General features: G+C 51.2%; 1 protein-coding gene across 3 annotated transcripts in view; it reads right to left on the reverse strand.

The window, feature by feature from the left end:
* The window catches only part of nlgn2a (neuroligin 2a), a 45862-nt gene that overhangs the window by 6258 nt on the left and 20130 nt on the right, over positions 1-19474 (reverse strand). Inside the window, exon 2 of one of the 3 annotated variants that reach the window (XM_067261248.1) lies at positions 15075-15224. In XM_067261248.1, the coding sequence (XP_067117349.1) occupies positions 15075-15224 (150 nt within the window). The remainder of the gene's footprint in view (positions 1-15074; positions 15225-19474) is intronic. The other 2 variants (XM_067261249.1, XM_067261250.1) reach the window with 2 other exon arrangements.

Raw genomic sequence — 19474 nt, forward strand, 5'->3', positions numbered from 1 at the left:
GAGCTGGGTCTTCCCAACAAAAGGTTTTTGTGCAGTCATTGTTAGGGGCTAGTGTGTACAGAGGTCTGTGTAGACGCCGATAAGGGAGAACCTGCATTCCATTAAATAAGCTACCCTCTGACACACACACACACACACACACACACGGAGGCACAAACATTTCTTGAGCTGGAGAGAGAGAGAGACAGAGAGAGAGAGAGAGAGAGAGAGAAGGGTGGGGGTGAAGAAAGCGAGGGGAATGGTTAAAGATTCTTAACATTGTTGTTTTAGTCTTGAGGGAACATCCAATATATGCTTACATATTTATCATAAGCATTTTAGAAGGAATTATGAGATGTGTGTGTGTGTGCGGGATTGTATGATACTGTATGTGATTATATGCAGGAATGTTTGGTAAAGGATTAGATTCTGGGAGGAACCTGATTGAATATCCATTGCTGCCAGCAGTCCTGTGTGTATGTGTGTGCATGCGTGTGTGGATCATCAATACAATAGATGAAGATGCCATTGTGATAAAAATGCTAATGATTTTATGCGTGTGTGTGTGTGTAAGTGTGTGTGTAGGGCTTTTTTCAATATAATAAACCAAGATGCCAGGTTTATTTAGACGTTAGTGGTAATACACACACACACACACGCTCACGCACACACACCTCTGCAGCAAGCCTGGCCTATGACACCAAGATCATCCATTAATCCCACACAAGGAAATACCCACTGATTAATCCTACACAATGGAACGCTGCGTGCGTTATTGCACGACCTCTGTCGCAGAGTGATGACCTCACGGTATGGATTGGGGTGGTACTGTCTCAGATGATGAGAGAGGGACAGGCTGGGGGTTGGGAGGAGGGGGGTGATAAGATGACATCGCCAGGGGAGGGCTGGACAAGGGGTCGATCTCTCATTAGACTTGCTAATCCAAAACGAGCAGGAAAACTGGACTGGGTATGTGTGGTATGTGTTTGTGGGTATGTGTGTGTGTGTGGGTAGGTATGTGTTTGTGTGGGTATGTGTTTGTGTGTGTGCGTGGAGAAATCGACTGTATGCGTGTGTGCTTTTGCCTGTCTGTGTATTTACGCATGTTGTGTGTAAATGCATGTTGTGTGCGTGTGATGTAGGTGTGAATTTGTTATAAGATGAGAGCCCAAGTTGGCATGAAGTCTCAAGTGTCTTTGAGCTGGATGGTGTGTTAGGTTAGGAGAGAAAGACCCGTCTGAACTTGTCCTTGGCATGGACACACACACACACACACGTCAGCCCAGCCTTGCCACCCGTCAAAAACAAGCGGTCCCTCAGCCCTCACACGAGCTAGTGAGCTGTAGTCAAAGTGACACGTAATAACACAGGGGCCCTTAATAATAGACGTGTTAATTGCTTTCGTCGAGTCCTCCGTTTTGTATTCACTTATTCTGCCCAACGTGTCAGCGGAGGGGGGGGTGGGGTGGGGGTGGGGGGGGGCGGGGGGGAAGCCTTGCCGGTTGTCTGGCGTTTTGTAGATGACAATGTGCTGCTGGGTTCCAGAGAGGATAGGAGACAGGAACACTCACAGGCTAATGAGCAGACCTGAGTTAGGGGAGAGAGACAGACAGAGAGACAGAGAGAGACAGAGAGACAGAGATACAGAAAGAGAGAGAGAGACAGAAAGACACAGAGAGAGAGAGACAGAGAGAGAGAGACAGAGAGAGACAGAGAGAAAGAGAAAGAGAGACAGAGAGAGAGAGAGGGAGACAGAGAGAGTAGTAGAGGAAGAGTGAGAGAGGGAGAAAGAGGGAGAGAGGGGCAGACATGGAGGTGGAGAGATGGGGGGCAGAGAGAAGACAATAGAGGCAGTCAGACAGAGAGAGAGAGATAGGGAGAGAGAGAGAGATAGGGAGAGAGCGTTCTAAATATAAAGTTTTGCCAGAGTAGAAATTAAGTTGGGTGTCTCATTAACCAAACAGCATCAAGGTCAGGACAAGTTGATGAGGAGGAGGGGGAGGAGGAGGAGGAGTATGCGCTATCAACCGTGGGTGACATCAAATGTGGGTTCATGTCTGGTTGGCCGCGTCAAGCGTGTCACGCGTTTCTTTGGCGACGGGGAGCTAAGAAGGAATCACGTCGGCGTCCGACAAAGAACACTCACGTCTCTCAGCCGGTGACCGGAGCACGTATTCACGGCAGGGCGGCAAGGAAGGCGAAGAGCGCCGCAACGGCAGAATAAGGAAGGCAATGTTGAGTCAGGGGACGAGGCTAGTACGGGTGGGAAGGTTCACAGGGCTATGGTCCGTCACTCTGCCCTCAGTCTCACCATTCCTCTTCTGAGCATGGCCAAGACAGGAAGAAAGCAAGCATCGCAGAGAGACAGAGAGAGAGAGAGGGAGAGAGAGAGACAGAGAGAGAGATAGGAGGAGGGACGACGATGGGTGTAGGATGGCATGTGGCAGTAAGTTGTGGTGAGTATGTGCGTGTCAGCATGTGTGTGTGTGTGTGAGAGAGGTGTGTGTCAGCATGTGTGTGTGTGTGTGTGTACATGGCATGCTGAAGCGGAAATGCCATTCTCCCAGGCATGCAGGAGTGAGGGCCAAACACATTTCCGCCCTATCAGCAATATTATTCTTAATAATAATAATGGGGGATTATAGGAAAGCGTGGTGCGTCCCTCCCTTCCCTCCCTTCCCCCTCCACGCCCCAACAGCAACCTGAATTAATAAAGAGAAAATTAAATCTCGTGCTTCCGTGGGTGGACGAGGCGGCCTCCGCGAGCCAGGGAGAGGAGGGCTCTCTCTCCTCGTCATGGTAACTGGCGGAGCCGGAGCTCGCTTGCCCCCCCCCCTCTCCCCCTCTCCCCCTCTACCTCTCCCTCCCTCTCCCTCTCTCTCGTTCTCTCCTCGGCCCCGGCGTATCTCCGTTCTCGCCTGCTCGCCTCGCTCGCTCATCCGGAGAGGATTCATAATTAATGGCGGTTATAATTACGGAAAGAGAGAGAGCGTGCACGGCAGACAAGGAAGGCAGGAAACACGGTAATGAGGGACAGAGAGAGAGAGAGAGAGAGAGAGAGAGAGAGAGAGAGAGAGAGAAGAGAGAGAGAGAGAGAGAGAGAGAGAGAGAGAGAGAGAGAGAGAGAGAGAGAGAGAGAGAGAGAGAGAGAAAGAGAGAGAGAGAGATAGAGAGAGAGAGAGAGAGAGAGAGAAGGTAAAGGCATGACAAACTGCTGTCTGGTTTCTGTAGTGTTCATGCGGATGAGACAAAGAGCAGGTAAACACACACACGCACACACACACACACGTGATGTGAAGACAGCTTGGTGGAAGGGCTCCGTGTGGTGATGCTTAGCTTTGCGCCACACAAGAAGTGACATCATGTTTGTCTTTCATTTAGCCACACTGTCTCTCTGGCATTAACATTTAACACACACACACACACAAGCACACACACACACACAAGCACACAACACTGCCGGCCGTTCTAGCAGCTAACTGGGGTGTGCCCTCACTCTTCTCCAAGTGGGAAAAATTAGAGGAATTAGCGTTGGCCCACGTTAATCCCAAACAATAGATCAAGCCTATTACTATTATCATGTCGTATTACCTTCTCATTTTCTTATATCGGTAATTCCTTCCAATTCTCACCCATTTGCCTGTCCTCCACGGACCATATGCTTGAGACGTAACAAATCACAACTGCGCGCCGGCATCTCTTGAAGCGCAGAGAAGGAAGCAGCTGTGAAGTTAGCGTGTGAGGGCGTCAGCGAGCGCGGGCAACGCACACACGAAGGAGGAGAGACACAGACGCCCGACAGAAGGTTACAAATGAGAATATCAATTATTCACCACCAACCTTGAGGAGATGAGGAGGGGACGGAGGGGAGGGGTGGAGGAGGCCTGAAGATGAAGTGAAGGACGTTGATTTGCGCCCGGGGGGTCGACGGGGCTGACCTGATTCTGACTCACCAGCCTGGTTCAAGGCCAGGTGGCGTCACGGTCGGGATACGGCGCGGCACATCGCCGCCGACGCCGCCACCGAGGACTGGAGTTTCTCTCTCCCTTTCTCTCTCCCTTTCTCTCTCCCTTTCTCTCTCCCTCTCCCTCTCCCTCTCTCTCTCTCTCTCTCTCTGTGTCAGCAACCTAACCTTTAGACACAACCGAGGCAGACAGACCGACGGAGCGGAGGACAGACCCCCCTCTCTTCCTCAAATGAGTCCCCTTCTCATCCCCTCCAGATCGATGCCCCCCCCCCCCCCCCCCGCTCGCCCCCTCTAGGACAGTGGAGGCAATCAGAGGCTGCTGATTGGTGTCCCTCTCGCTCTCCTGAGCCGTCCCCTCCATTCTCGTCACCTCTGCTCATCCCTCTCCCTCCCTCTACCTCCCTCTCTTTATTTCTCTCTTTCTCCCCCCACCCCTCCCTCTCTCTCGATCGGTTTCTCTCACGATCTTTCCCTCTGTCCTTCTCCCACCCCCCTCAATCTCCGTCTCCCTCTCCTCTTTCTCACCTCCTCTCTCTCTCTCCATCTCTCCCTCGCTCCTTCTACTTCTGCTGTTCCTGGAGCACCTATGATCCAGAAGAACTCACTAAGAGGCAAGGGAACAGACCTGAGTTCTGTGTGTGTCCCAAGGCTTCATCTGTTCTCTACATGGCCATATAGATTTAGTTGGGATCCAAAGGCTGGGTAGCCCCTGACCCAGAAACACAGGATAAAAGATACCATCCCCTTTTCCCATCATGCTTTCCTGTGCCCCAGCGGTACTCGATTGGTGGGTATTGATCCTGTGAGAGGTAGCTCATCAGGTAGGTGTGTTTGCTTGTCGGACAGATCAAGGAAACCCTGCCACTTACACACACACAAACAGGAAGGGTCTATCGATTCTCTGTGTGTGTGTGTGTGTACTGTACGAACGTGTGTGCCTGTGAGTGTGTACTGTATGTACAAGTGTGTGTGTGTGTGTGTGTGTGGAGAGGTTAACCGCAGCAAGATGAGCAATCTAATACACAGCCCTGGGGGGGTTAACATGAGCTGGTCTGTTTCCCTTTTGGGAATGTGTGTTTGTGTGTGTGAGTGAGTCTGGGTGAGTGTGTGTGTTACTGTGTGTTTATGAGTGATGCAGTGTGTGTGTGTGGATGTGTGTGTGTGTGGCTGTGTGTGTGTGTGGCTGTGTGTGGCTGTGTGTGTGTGTGGCTGTGTGTGAGTGGCTGTGTGTGTGTGTGGCTGTGTGTGGCTGTGTGTGTGTGTGGCTGTGTGTGTGTGTGTGGCTGTGTGTGTGTGTGGCTGTGTGCGTGCAGCAGAACGAGAGAGAGCAGCAAAAGGCGCCTGGGCGTGAGTCTGGTCCTCTGCATGCATGCGCTCCCCTCCTGCTCCCCTCCTGCTCCCCTCCTGCTCCCCTCCTGCTCCCCTCCTGCTCCCCTCCTGCTCCCCTCCTGCTCCCCTCCTGCTCCCCTCCTGCTCCCCTCCTGCTCCCCTCTGTCCCGTCACTCAGGCTAACAGGAAGGGAAGGCTAATGCTAAACAGCTCCTAATGGAACCTGACCAGAGAAAGCTTAGCCGCATCGTGACAAGAAGCTAACTCCCCCTCTCCCACTTCCCCTTGCACACCTGGTAAACTTGACCCCCCCCCCCTCACACACACACACACACTACATTAATATATTACATATGAAGTATATATTGTATGTGTGTAGAGGAGGCTATGACTGGTACAGGTATGTAGGTCACAGTCTGATTAGCTACAGCATGGTTGGAGTAGGGGTAGTTTAAGGCCGACTGCATGGCAGAATATGACAAGAGTGCAGTAGGGTTAGTCTGTGATGGGTTACTTAGGACACGGTGACCGACTTGGGTAGGTTCGTTCATGATCAGTTGGCATGGCAGAGCGGGACCGAGCCCGGTAGGTCGGGACGGGCGCGGCAGAGCGTCATGGAGAGACACGGGGCTGTCTGCATACACGCTGGCCCGTGACGTGTCACTGTGTGAGTGCCAAGGACGGCCGGGCGGAGAGAGGGAGGCCGCAACGCAAAGATGGATGAAGAGACGGATTGAGAGAGATGCAGATGGAGATGGACGACTTTTTAGTTTGGAAAAGACGGGATATTTTATGCGGGGGGGGGGGGGGGGGGGGGGGGTGTTTCGGGGAAGAAAAGGGACAAACCAGAGATAATGCAGAGGTTGGATGGGAAAGTGGTGGATGGAGAGAGAGTGAGGGGAGGGAGAGCGAAGGAGAGAGAGGGAAAGAGAGAGAAGGATGAACTGAGCTGGACGTCGACGAAGGGGACTTCTATTAGCGTTTGAGACATATGCGCGGGAACGAAAGACGACAGGGGGAGAGAGGTGATGGATGGGAGGATGAACAGGACGCTACAGCGGAAGAGGAGAGGGGGGGGAACGGACGAGGGCGAGCACACCGGGGAGGACACACGGGGGGGGGGGGGGAGGGGGAGGAGGGGGGGAGGGGGAGAACAGCTGAGTCGAGCGATCGCCGACAGCCGGGAGGAAGAGGAGGATGACGAGGAAGTAAGAAGAGGACGAGGTGAAGGAAGAGATAGAGAACGAGAGGGGTGGAGGAGCAGGGGAACGGAGGGAGGGTGCGAGGAAGAGAGCGGGGAGGGAGAGGAGAGGAGCGGAGGACGAATGCGCTGAGACAAGGCGTCACGACGGTTCTAAAGCAGAGGTCCTTAGCACACACACACACCGGGAGACACACACACACACACACCGGGAGACACGCACACACACTGGGTGACACACACACACACACCGGGAGACACGCATACACACCGGGAGACACGCACACACACACTGGGTGACACACGCACACACACCGGGTGACACACACACACACACACAGACAGACAGTAGGGAAATCAGATGCATGAGGGGATATTACAGCGCATGTCTGAACATGTGAACATGGCACAGGGCCACTTATGACTGAAGGCAAAGCAATTTCCTGTATGTGAGTGACGGCTGCCTGGGTCTGATTCATTATTGGCCCTCTCATCACCATGTGTCTGACCTACAGCCCTATGATGCAGAAGTTCACGCAAATGTCAAGCGTATAAAAGCTGGAGCGTACTTACGGGAATAATCTCAAGAGTGCGCAGGGCGCACAGGATGGATTCTGCATCGTATACAAACATGCATTATACATAATATCCCTTATGAATGATTAAAGAACGTGCTCGACAACTAAAGGAAAGGAAACTTGGAGTAAACATGGGGTTAAACAGTATAGGCCTGTGTGTGTGTGGTGTTGTGTAAAAGTGTTGTTGTTGCACGTGTTTGGTTTACGCAAAGCAAAACGTATTGCCAATAATAAATCTCGTTTATTGGCTTAATATTGCCCACTCAGTGTAGGTGCAAATGGTATATCCAAGCATATTGTCAAAGTGATGTGTACACGACCAGCAATTCATCCGTCAGAAATGCTATGCCGACTGCAGCGCGCTTCTGCATAATGGGACAGATGTCAAGCTTGTTCCCTTTCATATCCTTAAAAACCCATTTGCCCAGAGAACGCTACAACAGCAAAGAAGGCGCTAACAGTCCCCACTAAAGAGAGCGTTTTGAAGAGTAGACACATCCTCCGGTTGGCACGGAAACCGATCGCCGATTCTAAATTGGGCGGTAGTCAAATGGGTGGTCTGCGGCGGTCTCTAGTTAGAAGGCGGGCGGCGGACACACTGCCAGGGTTGTCAGATTAGGCGCTCGTTTCATTCGAGGAATGAATGGGGGTTTGCTCCGGATTCTAGTGTGCCTGACAGTCTCTGAGCAGTGAGACTGGGAGCTCCGGTGGCAGGTAAGTACAGTCGCCGTGTAGAGTAACATCTGTGGACTCTGTCAGGACTGGAGTGTAAACAGGCCTCCAAGCCCCAGGCAGAGAGCTACTGCTTTGTTTCAATGGATGCATAGACACACACGCGCGCACGCACACAAACACACACACACGAGCGCTTGCACACACACGTTTGCAGGCACGCACACTCAAATGCAGCAATGATGGGAGGGGAGGACAGACACTTGAATACACTCAGACACATGCATGCGTGCGCACACACACACACACACACACAGAGCTGGCCACGGATGAGTAGGTACAGTGAGTGCAGCTGTGTGATTACATAGGGAAACATGAGGTGAGCACGGAGCAGCATAGAGGGAGAAGACCGACAAGGAGGCTCCATGGCACTAATAAACACTCATTATCACCAGCACAGCTCTGTGCATGCCCAGTCAAGTTTTGTGTGTGTGTGTGAGTGCGAGTGCGTGTGTGTGAGAACTAGTCTTCATGCGTGTGCATCCTGATTCCCTTGCTCGCCCGGAACTTAAAGAGAACGCTGGCGGCCGGTTGGGAGAACATCAAGAGAAGGCGAGGAGAACACGAGGAGAACACGAGGAGAACACGAGGAGAACACGAGGAGAACACGAGGAGAACATGAGGAGAACACGAGGAGAACATGAGGAGAAGGCGAGGAGAAGGCGAGGAGAACACGAGGAGAACACGAGGAGAAGGCGAGGAGAACACGAGGAGAACACGAGGAGAACACGAGGAGAACGCGAGGAGAACGCGAGGAGAACGCGAGGAGAACACGAGGAGAACACGAGGAGAACACGAGGAGAACCCACTGCAGGTCTGCTCCCCCAGGGTTAGCCCTGCCAGCCTGGGTCCCCCTGTTTACCAGATAATGAGTTCATTAGCTCCAACAGCTTGCAAATGAGATGCCTATGTTGTCTGGATCAGGGGGGAGAGACACAGGTGTGTACTATACACACACACACACACACACAGGCCACACATATCCTCTAATATGCGGACTACATAAAAAATGTGCGTGCACACACACACACACTCACACACACACACACACACTCACACACATACCAGGTTCTCATTTAGCAAAAGCCCAGTGGTTTAGCGGGATCGAATTTAAAGATCCTTCAAATCCCATACTAATTTGGAAGTAGAGTAAATTCCTATCCTCCCATATGATGTTCTGTGTGTGTGTGTGGCTGAATATCAAACTCAGCATGGAAGTGTGTGACTTGAGTTTGAAAGAAATGCACTGTAGGTCAATGTAGATGTTTTCACACGCGCAGCGTGTGGGGACGGTGTGTGTATGGTGTGTGTGGCCGCGCGCCCGAATGTGTGAGTGTGTGTGTACATCATTTCTTCTCTACACTTTAACCTGTTCTAATTACAACGCGGAGTGGTTTAATCAACAGGAAGTAATTTGCATAGAAGGTGTGTGTGTGTGTGTCCACTAACCATTCTGGGAGGGACATAGGGAGATAAGTGGTGTGCAGCTGTGCAACTGACCACCCACAGCATGACCTCCAAGCAGAGGAGCCAGGTGGAAGGGTAGAGGCAGGCTCTGCTCCGGCTGCGGCCAGTCTAGGAGGTGCTCTGGCTGGGGAGAGGCAGGGGGGGGCAGGCCTGGAGGTAAAGACTGGGGCAGGGAGAGAAAGCACAGGTGTGTCCTGGCTCTCCCAGCAGCTGTTGCTGGGCAAGAGAGGCACGGGGGGCCAATTTGTGTTTTTTTGGCGTGCGTCTGTGTGTATGCACGTGTGTGTGTGTGTGTGTACGTGTGTGACAGACTAAACGGCTGAGTAACCCCCTCTCCTCCCTCTGTCCTCCACCTCCTCCATCCTCCCTCCCTCTCTCCATGTCCTCCCTCCCTCCCTCTCCTCCACCTCCTCCATCCTCCCTCCCTCTCTCCATGTCCTCCATCCTCCCTCCCTCTCTCCATGTCCTCCATCCTCCCTCCCTCTCTCCATGTCCTCCATCCTCCCTCCCTCTCTCCATGTCCTCCATCCTCCCTCCCTCTCTCCATGTCCTCCATCCTCCCTCCCTCTCTCCATGTCCTCCATCCTCCCTCCCTCTCTCCATGTCCTCCATCCTCCCTCCCTCTCTCCATGTCCTCCATCCTCCCTCCCTCTCTCCATGTCCTCCATCCCTCCTTGGTCTCCCGATCTCTAGCCTGTCTGTGTGGTCCGGCAGCCTCCCTCCATCATTATCATGTGTGTCAGTGTGGGCGGGGGGGAGGGGCTCCGGGGTTGTCAATCATAGCTGCCTCCTCCAATAAGGCGCCAGACGTCGGTCATGTCCTTGACCTTGTCCCGTCCTTCTGCTACCGACATGCAAATACATGTTATTACTCTCCGCAATGTCTACGTCCGTGGGTCCGATATTTGTCATGTGCTGCCCACCCCCACCCCCACCCACACCCCCACCCCCACCCACACCCCCACCCACACACTAAGTGTTGAGTTAGCATAGCCTTGTGAAGCTAAGGGGTTGATGCAACAGGGACGGAACGGTTGTACGTGTGCAGACTCAGAGGGAGGAAGGGAGGGACGGAGGGAGGGAGAGGGGGGAGTGGTGCCCAGATGTGGCCCAGCGGTAGGTCTCCTCCGGGGGCTTGGACAGTGGAGCCAGACAGCTGGAGCTCCAGGGCTCCAGAGCCAGGGGGAAGCTGCAGAGTGAGCAGCCGGCCTCCGAGACACCGAGCCTGGGTAATGAGCTGAGGAGGGCGGGGTGACGAGGTGAGAGTGTGAAATGATCCAACACTTGGTGGCTTTGGTTTTCTCTTTCTTACTTACTTTCTTTCTTTCTTTCGTACTAAAGTTGGGATTAGGGTGACTTTCCCAAGTAGCGATGCTTATGCTCTTTAATAAACGAACATGTTTCAAATGCACAGCAAACCTTGAAACACATTCACAGCACACCTTGAAACACATCCACAGTCCTTCCCAATACAGCAGCTACTGTCAGCAAACAACCGAGGTAGTCTAGCCTAACTGCAGTGTCTGGGCAGTCTGTAGACAGAATACACTGACCTGCCACAGGTTCAAAATACACATTTATGAATCATGTCCCTTCCTTGTCTGTATTTACTCGGTCTGTGCTTGATTGCTCTTGTCTGGCAGGGTGGAACCAGTGGGACAGCCACATAGATTCCTGCCACACCCACCAAAGCAAACTGGTATTTGAAATGATTTTTCATGTGCTTGGCACCCAGAGTAGATTCTAGGGAGGGTTTTCCCTTGTGTGTGTGTGATGACACACTGTCTGTCAGTGTCCCTGATGAAGATCCATTCGCTGCCATCAGCCACTATGTTTCTCACTTAGACTGTGTGAGTGTCTGACATGGTGAACAGGCATCAGCATAATCTCTGCCATAAGTCATCGTTTAGGGAGGGAGAGGGGGGGTGGTGGGGGGGGGGGGGGGGTGGGGAGGGAGGAGTGAGAGAAGCGGGGATGGGGAGAGGAAGGGAGGGGGTAGGGTAGGGTGGTAGAAGGGTGGGGGAGGAACAGAGGACAGAGAAGAAAGGATAGGGGGAGAAAGGGAGTAGGGAGGGAGAGGGGGGTAAACAGAGGGCAGAGAGGCCCAAAGGAAGGAGTGAAAGGGAGAGCAACTAGGGGAGAGGAGGGAGAAAGGAGTCCGGGAGCGAGGGAAAGGAAGACGGAGATGGAAAGAGAGAGGGTGGAGGACAGGGAGACTCAGAGGTGAAACAGTGTCTGGAGAACGAGGGAGGGGAAAGACAGACATGACATCACTGATGGAGAGCGAGAGAGAGAGAGATAGAGAGAGAGCGAGAGAGAGAGAGCGAGAGAGAGAGAGAGAGAGAGAGAGAGAGAGAGAGAGAGAGAGAGAGAGAGAGAGAGAGAGAAAGAGAGAGAGAGAGAGGGAGCAGACGAGAGAGAGCGAGAGAGAGGGAGGAGACGAGAGAAAGTAATTGTCTGAATATATGTCTGAGAATGTCTGTGTGTGTGTATGTGTGTGAGTGTGTGTGTCATTCAGGCCAGTGAAGGGGCTAATCTCCTCTTAGAGAATATCAACCTAGTTATTACTGCCATCTCTCTCCAATTCCTCACCCTGCCTCGTTTCTTTCAAGCGCTTTCCCTCATTGTCAAAGTCACACTCGGTACCCTCTCTCTCTCTCCATTTCTCTTTCTCTCTCTCTCTGTCTTCTTCCCTCTCCCACCTTTCTCTCTCTCTACCTTGCTGAATCTCGCTACTGAGTAAAGAGGACTTTGCTTATCAAGTCTGCCCTGGGTTGCCATGGAGACCACGGCCCAGGTTTGGCGGGTTGGGTGTGTTGAGTGTTTGTGTGCCAAAGGTGGTGTCTTACAGTAATATGTCCTCTGGTCTACTGTCAGTCTGACACAATGTGTTTTACACTTTCTGCCTGGTATAAAAGACCCTCACACACACACACACACACACAATCTTTACCACATACTGTGGACCTCACTTTTCCCTACAGAACACCACTGAGGGTGTTAATGTGTGTGTGTCTCCAAAGGGTAGCATGAAGGAAGGTCTAAACCCATCCACGTGTGTTTGTGCATGTGAGTGTGGCAAATATGTGTGTCACTGTGTGCGTATTTGTGTGTGCATTAGTCACGCCTCTATTGTATAATTGTGCTTTGAATGACTGTGTGCTTCACTGCAAATTCAAAAACAGCTCTGCAAGTTTTATTTTTAGCATCAGAGGCAAAGCCAGCCTCTCTCTCTCTCTCTCATCACTCTATCCACCTTCTCCATTTCATCTCTTTCACTCTCACCCTTTTCTCATTTCTCAATACCTTCATCTCGCCCTCTGTCCACTCACCCTCTCTTTGTCTCTGTCACACACGCACACACACACACACACACACACACACCCACCCACACACCCACACACACACACACACGCACACGCACACACACACACATTTTTGTTTACCGCTCCAAAGGCTTAGCCTCTCTCTCTCCCTCTCTCTCATTGTTTGTCTCTACATAAATGCATACTCCCTCCCTGCCCTCTCCCTCCAACCCAGGGAGAGTTGTCCTCAGTGCTCCGGAGCACAGGAAGGATATAAAAAGCTCATTTGAGCTAAGGTGACGTACGTACTGTACGAGCCTGTTGCTAAGGCTAAGTTGGCCACCAACTGCAAAGCTACGCACAGCTATTACAAATTTAACACCGAGGAATTCCCTCCAGTAGACCAGGCTAGCGCTGTCGCTAGCACTTCAGCTGCTCAACAGCTACCGCAGACGCTAGGTAGCGCTAACGACTATTAGCGTGTGGTAAACAGAGCGTGCATAGCAGCGTCGGGCCTGTGGTTGCGATGGTTGTCCCTGGCGACGGACAGTCGGTCACGATTGTAATCAGCGAAGCAGACGGATGAGCATGCATGTGAGCCGAGACACACATGCATGTGAGCGGACACACACACACACACAGTTTGCAATAAGTGAGGCAGATAGGATGAGGTGAGAGGTGATTTAAATCACAGCAGACGTGAAGCGGATTAAAGCAGCTTGTCAGACAGACAAAGTGCCTGATATAGAGAGAGAGAGACAGAGAGAGAGAGAGAGAGAGAGAGAGAGAGAGAGAAGGACAGAAGGAAAAAAGGAAGTATGATTAAAATCACCTGGCCAGGGTTGTCTGGCAGTAATATCAGAGCTGAAGCAGACGTGTGTCCACATGAAGAATGGTAGCACAGCGCAGGACACACACACACACACACATTTGAATTCACACATTATATTCTGCTGCAGTACCCATCAGTTCAGACCTATCTATAATTCACACAGAGGACCATCCAACCCGCCATGTTCAACTGCTGAATCGACAACTCACGTGCATGCACACGCACGCACACCCACATGCGCTCTGACTGTCACAGGAAAATCTCATCCATCTTATTGGATGCGAAGGAGAGAAGATTACTCTAACATTTCTGCCATTAGGATGAAACTGTCTTAGATGCCGAGCTACTGTAGCATTCAGATGCTGTCTGTGTGGCATCCGTTTGCATACCAATGAAGAAGTCTGCAGACAGGATCAATTCCCACCTTCTGACAGATTGAAGAAGAAGAAGAGAGCCTCTCATATCCTCAGTTTAGCTCTACTGCCAATTTTCACATGAAAAGGTCAACCTAGTCTTATGGGGAGTGATGTGAGGAGATAGGGGGCCTGCTGGTCATAAGCAAACTATACAAACACTAAACTACACACACACACACACACACACACAAAGGCACGTGCACACGGCCACAGTTTGATATTTTTCTGGAGAGTCTCATAACTGGACCTTGAGATGGAGCCAACTTCTTTGTTCGGTACGTTTTTCTTTCAGAACTTTGTGAAGGCTCTGAATCAAGCCCTTCTCTCTACAGGGAGAGGTGACTCACTAAGGAAGTGGTGCCTTTACACTGACTCTGACAGGCTTGCCATCAAGGTCAAGGTCATCTTTAGCCACGTTCTCCATTCAATCCTTACATCACATTGGCAATTAGCACCAGGCAGTACTCAAACGTGTTGAGAAGAAAGAGTGCTCATGGAACCCCTAAACACCCACCTGTACCCTGGAACAGTACGAGTCTCCTGTAGTTCATAAAAGCCGGGAGAGAGGTACTCTAACTCATCCATTCCATTTTCTGACCTTCACCACCCACTTCCTGTGTACGGGAAGCCCAATGAACCAAAATACCTCCCCTGGGTAGTACACACTACCCATGGGGCTGGCAGTGCAATGTCAGAAAAAACCAGGGCCAGAAAATGTGATTCTGACAGGCCGAAAGGCACCGGGCCTCTTTATAGACTTATCTGATTGGTGGGGAGGAATAGGAGGTCTATCTGTTGATCTGCTCTGAGTCACGATGTTGTTAAAGTGAGAAAGTGGGAGGTGTATTTCTACGCCAATAAACATGCCTTGTGTTTGGGGATGATTTGCATGTCTGTTCCTCTGCCGGGTATTTGTGCCTCGTAAAAGGAGGGGCAGGACACGTCCTAGACACGGCAAACGACCCTGACATCAGACCAGAGCAATCCTAGCCAGAACCCCAGACAGGAGCAGTCAACTAGTCTATGCGACAAAGAGCAAGGACGAGAACAGCCATTTGTGTGTGCAAGTGCAAGAGGCAGACAAGTCGGAGAGAGCGAAAGAGAGGGCGATAGAGAGAAACAACACGAGTGCGTCCGTGGGAGAGAGAAAGAAAAAGGAGAGGAAGAAAGGAGAGAGAGAGACAAAGAGACATAGGGAGACAAGAGAGTCAGAGAAAGCGTTTGTGTGGCTGCGAAGATGGAGTTTGCAGCCACAGGCAGGACCCTACCGAGCACGCCCAGACGGTAGTTCATGGTGACCACGATGACGTTGCCGTAGGCGGCCAGGACGCTGGCGTCAAACATGTTTCCGGTTCCTTCCATGTAGGAGCCGCCGTGGATGAACAGCATCACTGGCTTCTTCCTGCGGTCACGGATATCTAGAGAGGGAGAGAGAGAGAGAGAGAGAGAGAGAGAGAGAGAGAGAGAGAGAGAGAGGGATGGAGAGAAAGATAAGGGACGGGGTCGAAAAGTAGAAGTCAATACATTTTCCTTTTTTTCTAATTTAACATGTACTTAACCAGTGAACTTGATAGAGATCATTTGCAATACTTTGAAGGTTGAAGTTGCAGGGGCACAACAACAACAACAACAACGACACAACAGGATCCCAGTTGTCTACAGATGACCTGAACGGTTGTATTTACACCCATGTTGACCTGAGTTGTTCTAAACACAGTTACAGGAAAACGGTGGCAGGACTCACTGTGAGGTATACTGCTGTTGATAGTGTGGTTGTGGGGGAGAGAGAGGCTGTGTGCGGGGTCTGTGTAAGCATGTCGTTGTGTAGCTGTGCGTGTGTGTGTGTGTGAGTGTGTGTATGCGTGTGTGTGTGTGTGTCGGCCACACATAAGCCCGGGGATAATTAATAAGGGAGAGCGCCAGAGTGGAACAGCAACATAAATAACCACTACGGCATCTGTTCATCCTGACGAGAGAGGAGAGATAGAGAGAGAAGGGAAGATTGAGGGAGACGGGAAGAGAGAGAGAGAGGAGAGAGCGAGAGAGAGAGAAGGGAAGATGGAGGGAGACGGGAAGAGAGAGAGGAGAAATAGAGAGAGAAGGGAAGATCAAGGGAGATGGGAAGAGAAACAGAGAGGAGAGAGAGAGAGAGAGAGAGAGAGAGAGAGAGAGAGAGAGAGAGAGAGAGAGAGAGAGAGAGAGAGAAGGGAAGATCGAGGGAGACGGGAAGAGAGAGAGAGGAGAGATAGATAGAGAGAGAGAGAGAGAGAGAGAAGGGAAGATCGAGGGAGATGGGAAGAGAGAAAGAGAGAGAGAGAACGCCAAGTCACAACCTGCAATCAACCAGTGGAGACAGCTGCTGAAACACACACACGTTTCACCCCAACACACAAATAAGTACTGTAATACAGTACACACACACATGCATGTACACGCACACGAACATGCACGCATGCACACACAAGGAGCCGCAACGGTGTCGCTATGGCAACTGCTTCAGTTTGACTTCTTCCTGTGTCTCCACTCTCCACCAACCCCTCTACCTTTCCTGATCTCCCTCTCTCCTTGTTTGTCTCTTCACTGCCTTCTCCTCTCCTTTCCATCTCCACCTCTCTCACCACCTCGCTTGCTCTCCCTCCATCACCCTCTTTCTTTCTTTCTTTCCCTCCCTCCCTCCCTCCCTCCCTCCCTCCCTCCCTCCCTCCCTCCCTCCCTCCCTCCCTCCCTCCCTCCCTCCCTCCCTCCCTCCCTCCCTCCCTCCCTCCCTCCCTCCCTCCCTCCCTCCCTCCCTCCCTCCCTCTCACTCTTCAACCCAAGATGTTCCATCACAGGGGCAAACTCATTGACTGTTGCCATGGAGACATATTGCAGTCACGCATCTCTAACCCCCCCCCTTACACCCCACACCATCTCCCACTCAATCTCATTAGCGTCAAATGACCATGTACACACACACACACACAGACGTTCTCTTTCTTTGTCCCTCTCACAATCTCTCTGTCCCTCTCTCCATCCCGCTGTCTTGTTACATCTCACTCTGTCTCTCTCTCCGGACATCTCTGTCTCTCTGTTTGTCTCTCCAACTGTTCAACTTTCTTTGTCTCTCCCTAACTGTTGTTTGAGAAAAAAGTCTGAGAAAGAAAGAGAAAATGAAGAACGACACAAAAGGGAGGGAGTGAGAGAAAGAGAAACAGCCAGACTGAGGAATGTGACTAGATGTAGGAATTCAGCCATGGCCAAAGACATTCAATCAGAAGAGAAAGAGACATAAAGAGACAGGGGGAAAGAGGGAACAAGACAGAAAGAAGACAGAGAGAGAGAATGACAGCGAGAGAGAGAGAGAGAAAGAGAGAAAATGACACGGAGTGAGAAAGAGAGAGAGAGAATGACAGCGAGAGAGAGAGAGAAAGAGAGAAAATGACACGGAGTGAGAAAGAGAGAGAGAGAGACAATGACAGAGAGCGAGAGAGGTCTTTTGATGGATAAGGTCCAGAGGGGGCTTACTGTCACTGATCCTCTCAAGCAGAACAGAGACAGTAGAACGATTAGCCCCCCAAACTCTGTCTGGCGTTCAGCCACAATGCACAACGCCAAACGCCATCAAGCTCCGCCTCCCCTGGTGGCAACCCCACCGGAGCCCATCGCCACGACGTAATTAGCCACTAATCGATTGGTCACGGGGGCATATGGGACGGCGGTCCTATTCGGGGCGGGGCGGTTCTCCGTGAGGGGGCTGATTCTGGATCAGCTAAGCTTGACCGAGTCACAACAGGAAGCCTCAGAATGGGACCCGACTGATCTGAGAACAGTCTTTAACCCCTTGAGTTCAACTGGAGCCAGTTCTCAGCAACATTCTTGATCCGGGTAAAGGAGGAGCATGATGTGCAATACATGCACCAGACAGTTCATGTTTATAAATGAGAATTCTTACAAACAAACAAAACAAAAAGTGAAGCACTTCCCCAACACCAAAGCTAAGTTTTCAGGTCGGGGAATCACACACGAAAGCCCAGACACGAACCATATGGTGATGAATATGGTTTTCAGTCATTTATTCTAATCTAAAAGCTCCTCCTGAATCTTGGGAAAAGCCTACAGGCGGCTATTGGAGAAGGGGACTCCATCACGGAAGATTTCTCTGGGTTTAAAGGTAGTGCAGACTAGTCACTCAATTGCCTCCATCTCCTCCACGCGTTTCAGCCAAGACAGGAGGACGAGCCCGCTTCTCAGCCCAGCGGAAGGATAATTAAAAAGATATTGGATCAAATTGGAAGGGATGAGGAGAAAAAAAGAGGAATATTATATTTTAAAGGGAATATTTTCTCTGTGTTATCTTTGTGATATACATGGGCTTAATGTGTGTGTGTGTGTGTGTGTCCCCACTCCCCATGGGTGGGACACACACACACACACACACATTAACACCACGTGCACACAGAACCCCTACACCAGGTGGGGGTGGTTGTGTGTGTGTGAGGTCAACAGGATCCTGAGGCCAGGCTGAGAGGGTGTTTTGGAGTGACAGCAGTTAGTGATGAATGGGTCCTGATGAAATGCACAGCAACGGAGAAGGGCTTTGCACACACACACACACACACACACACACACACACACACACACACACACACACACACAAGCACACACAAACCACCTCAATCATTGCAGCAGAGCTGTGGCCACTCACTAACTAATTGTATGGTAAGAGAAAGAGAGAGAGAGATAAAGAAGGAAAGAGAGCTGATGGGGAAAGAGAACGATGATCGTGATAAATTCAATTATTTTTAAATTATTTTGTTGGCTAGTAAGTTTATCTGTGTGGAAACAGGAGCAGGCGGGATCATGATGCAGTGTGTAGGTTTGTCTGGGTTGCTGTGTTGGTGTGTATGTGTGCACCCATATCGTTTGTGTTTGAATGTTTCCACAGCTTCTTTGATAGAGGGGAGCAGCAAGAGAAACTTAACTTACAAACAGGCAAGCTCCTTGAAAGATTGCACACACCCACACACACACACAGTCCTGATGTTGTGGGCTGTGGGGACTATGGCTATAGTCGGAGCCTTCTTTCTGGCCTGTATTTGTATTTTGCCTCCACAAACTCTCACTAAATCACACACACAAACACACACACACACACACACACACACACACACACACAGACAGCTGAGATTAAAGCACAGGCCACAAAACCCCTTTCACCGTCTTACTGGCAGGATGTGTGTCTCCGTGTCCACAGTCTCAGGAGCTGGAGAGGTTGGGAGTCTAACAGGCAACTACAGTAGCGTGCAGGCTTCAGAGACGGGAGGAAAACGAGATAAAAAGAGAGAGAGAGAGAGAGAGAGAGAGAGGGAGACGGAGAGAGAGAGAGGGAGATGGTGAGAGAGAGAGGGAGACGGTGAGAGAGAGAGAGGGAGACGGTGAGAGAGAGAGAGGGAGACGGATTGAGAGAGAGGGAGACGGAGAGAGAGAGAGAGGGAGAGAGGGAGACGGAGAGAGAGAGAGGGAGACGGTGAGAGAGAGAGAGGGAGACGGATTGAGAGAGAGGGAGACGGAGAGAGAGAGAGGGAGACGGAGAGAGAGAGAGAGGGGCATAAATGAGGGCCATCCTTTTCCCTCTCTTCTTTTCCGAGCTTAATGACACACCTACACTCTCTCTCTCTCTCTCTCTCTC

This window comes from Osmerus mordax, chromosome 23, assembly GCF_038355195.1.
Source record: "Osmerus mordax isolate fOsmMor3 chromosome 23, fOsmMor3.pri, whole genome shotgun sequence".
NCBI lineage: Eukaryota > Metazoa > Chordata > Actinopteri > Osmeriformes > Osmeridae > Osmerus > Osmerus mordax.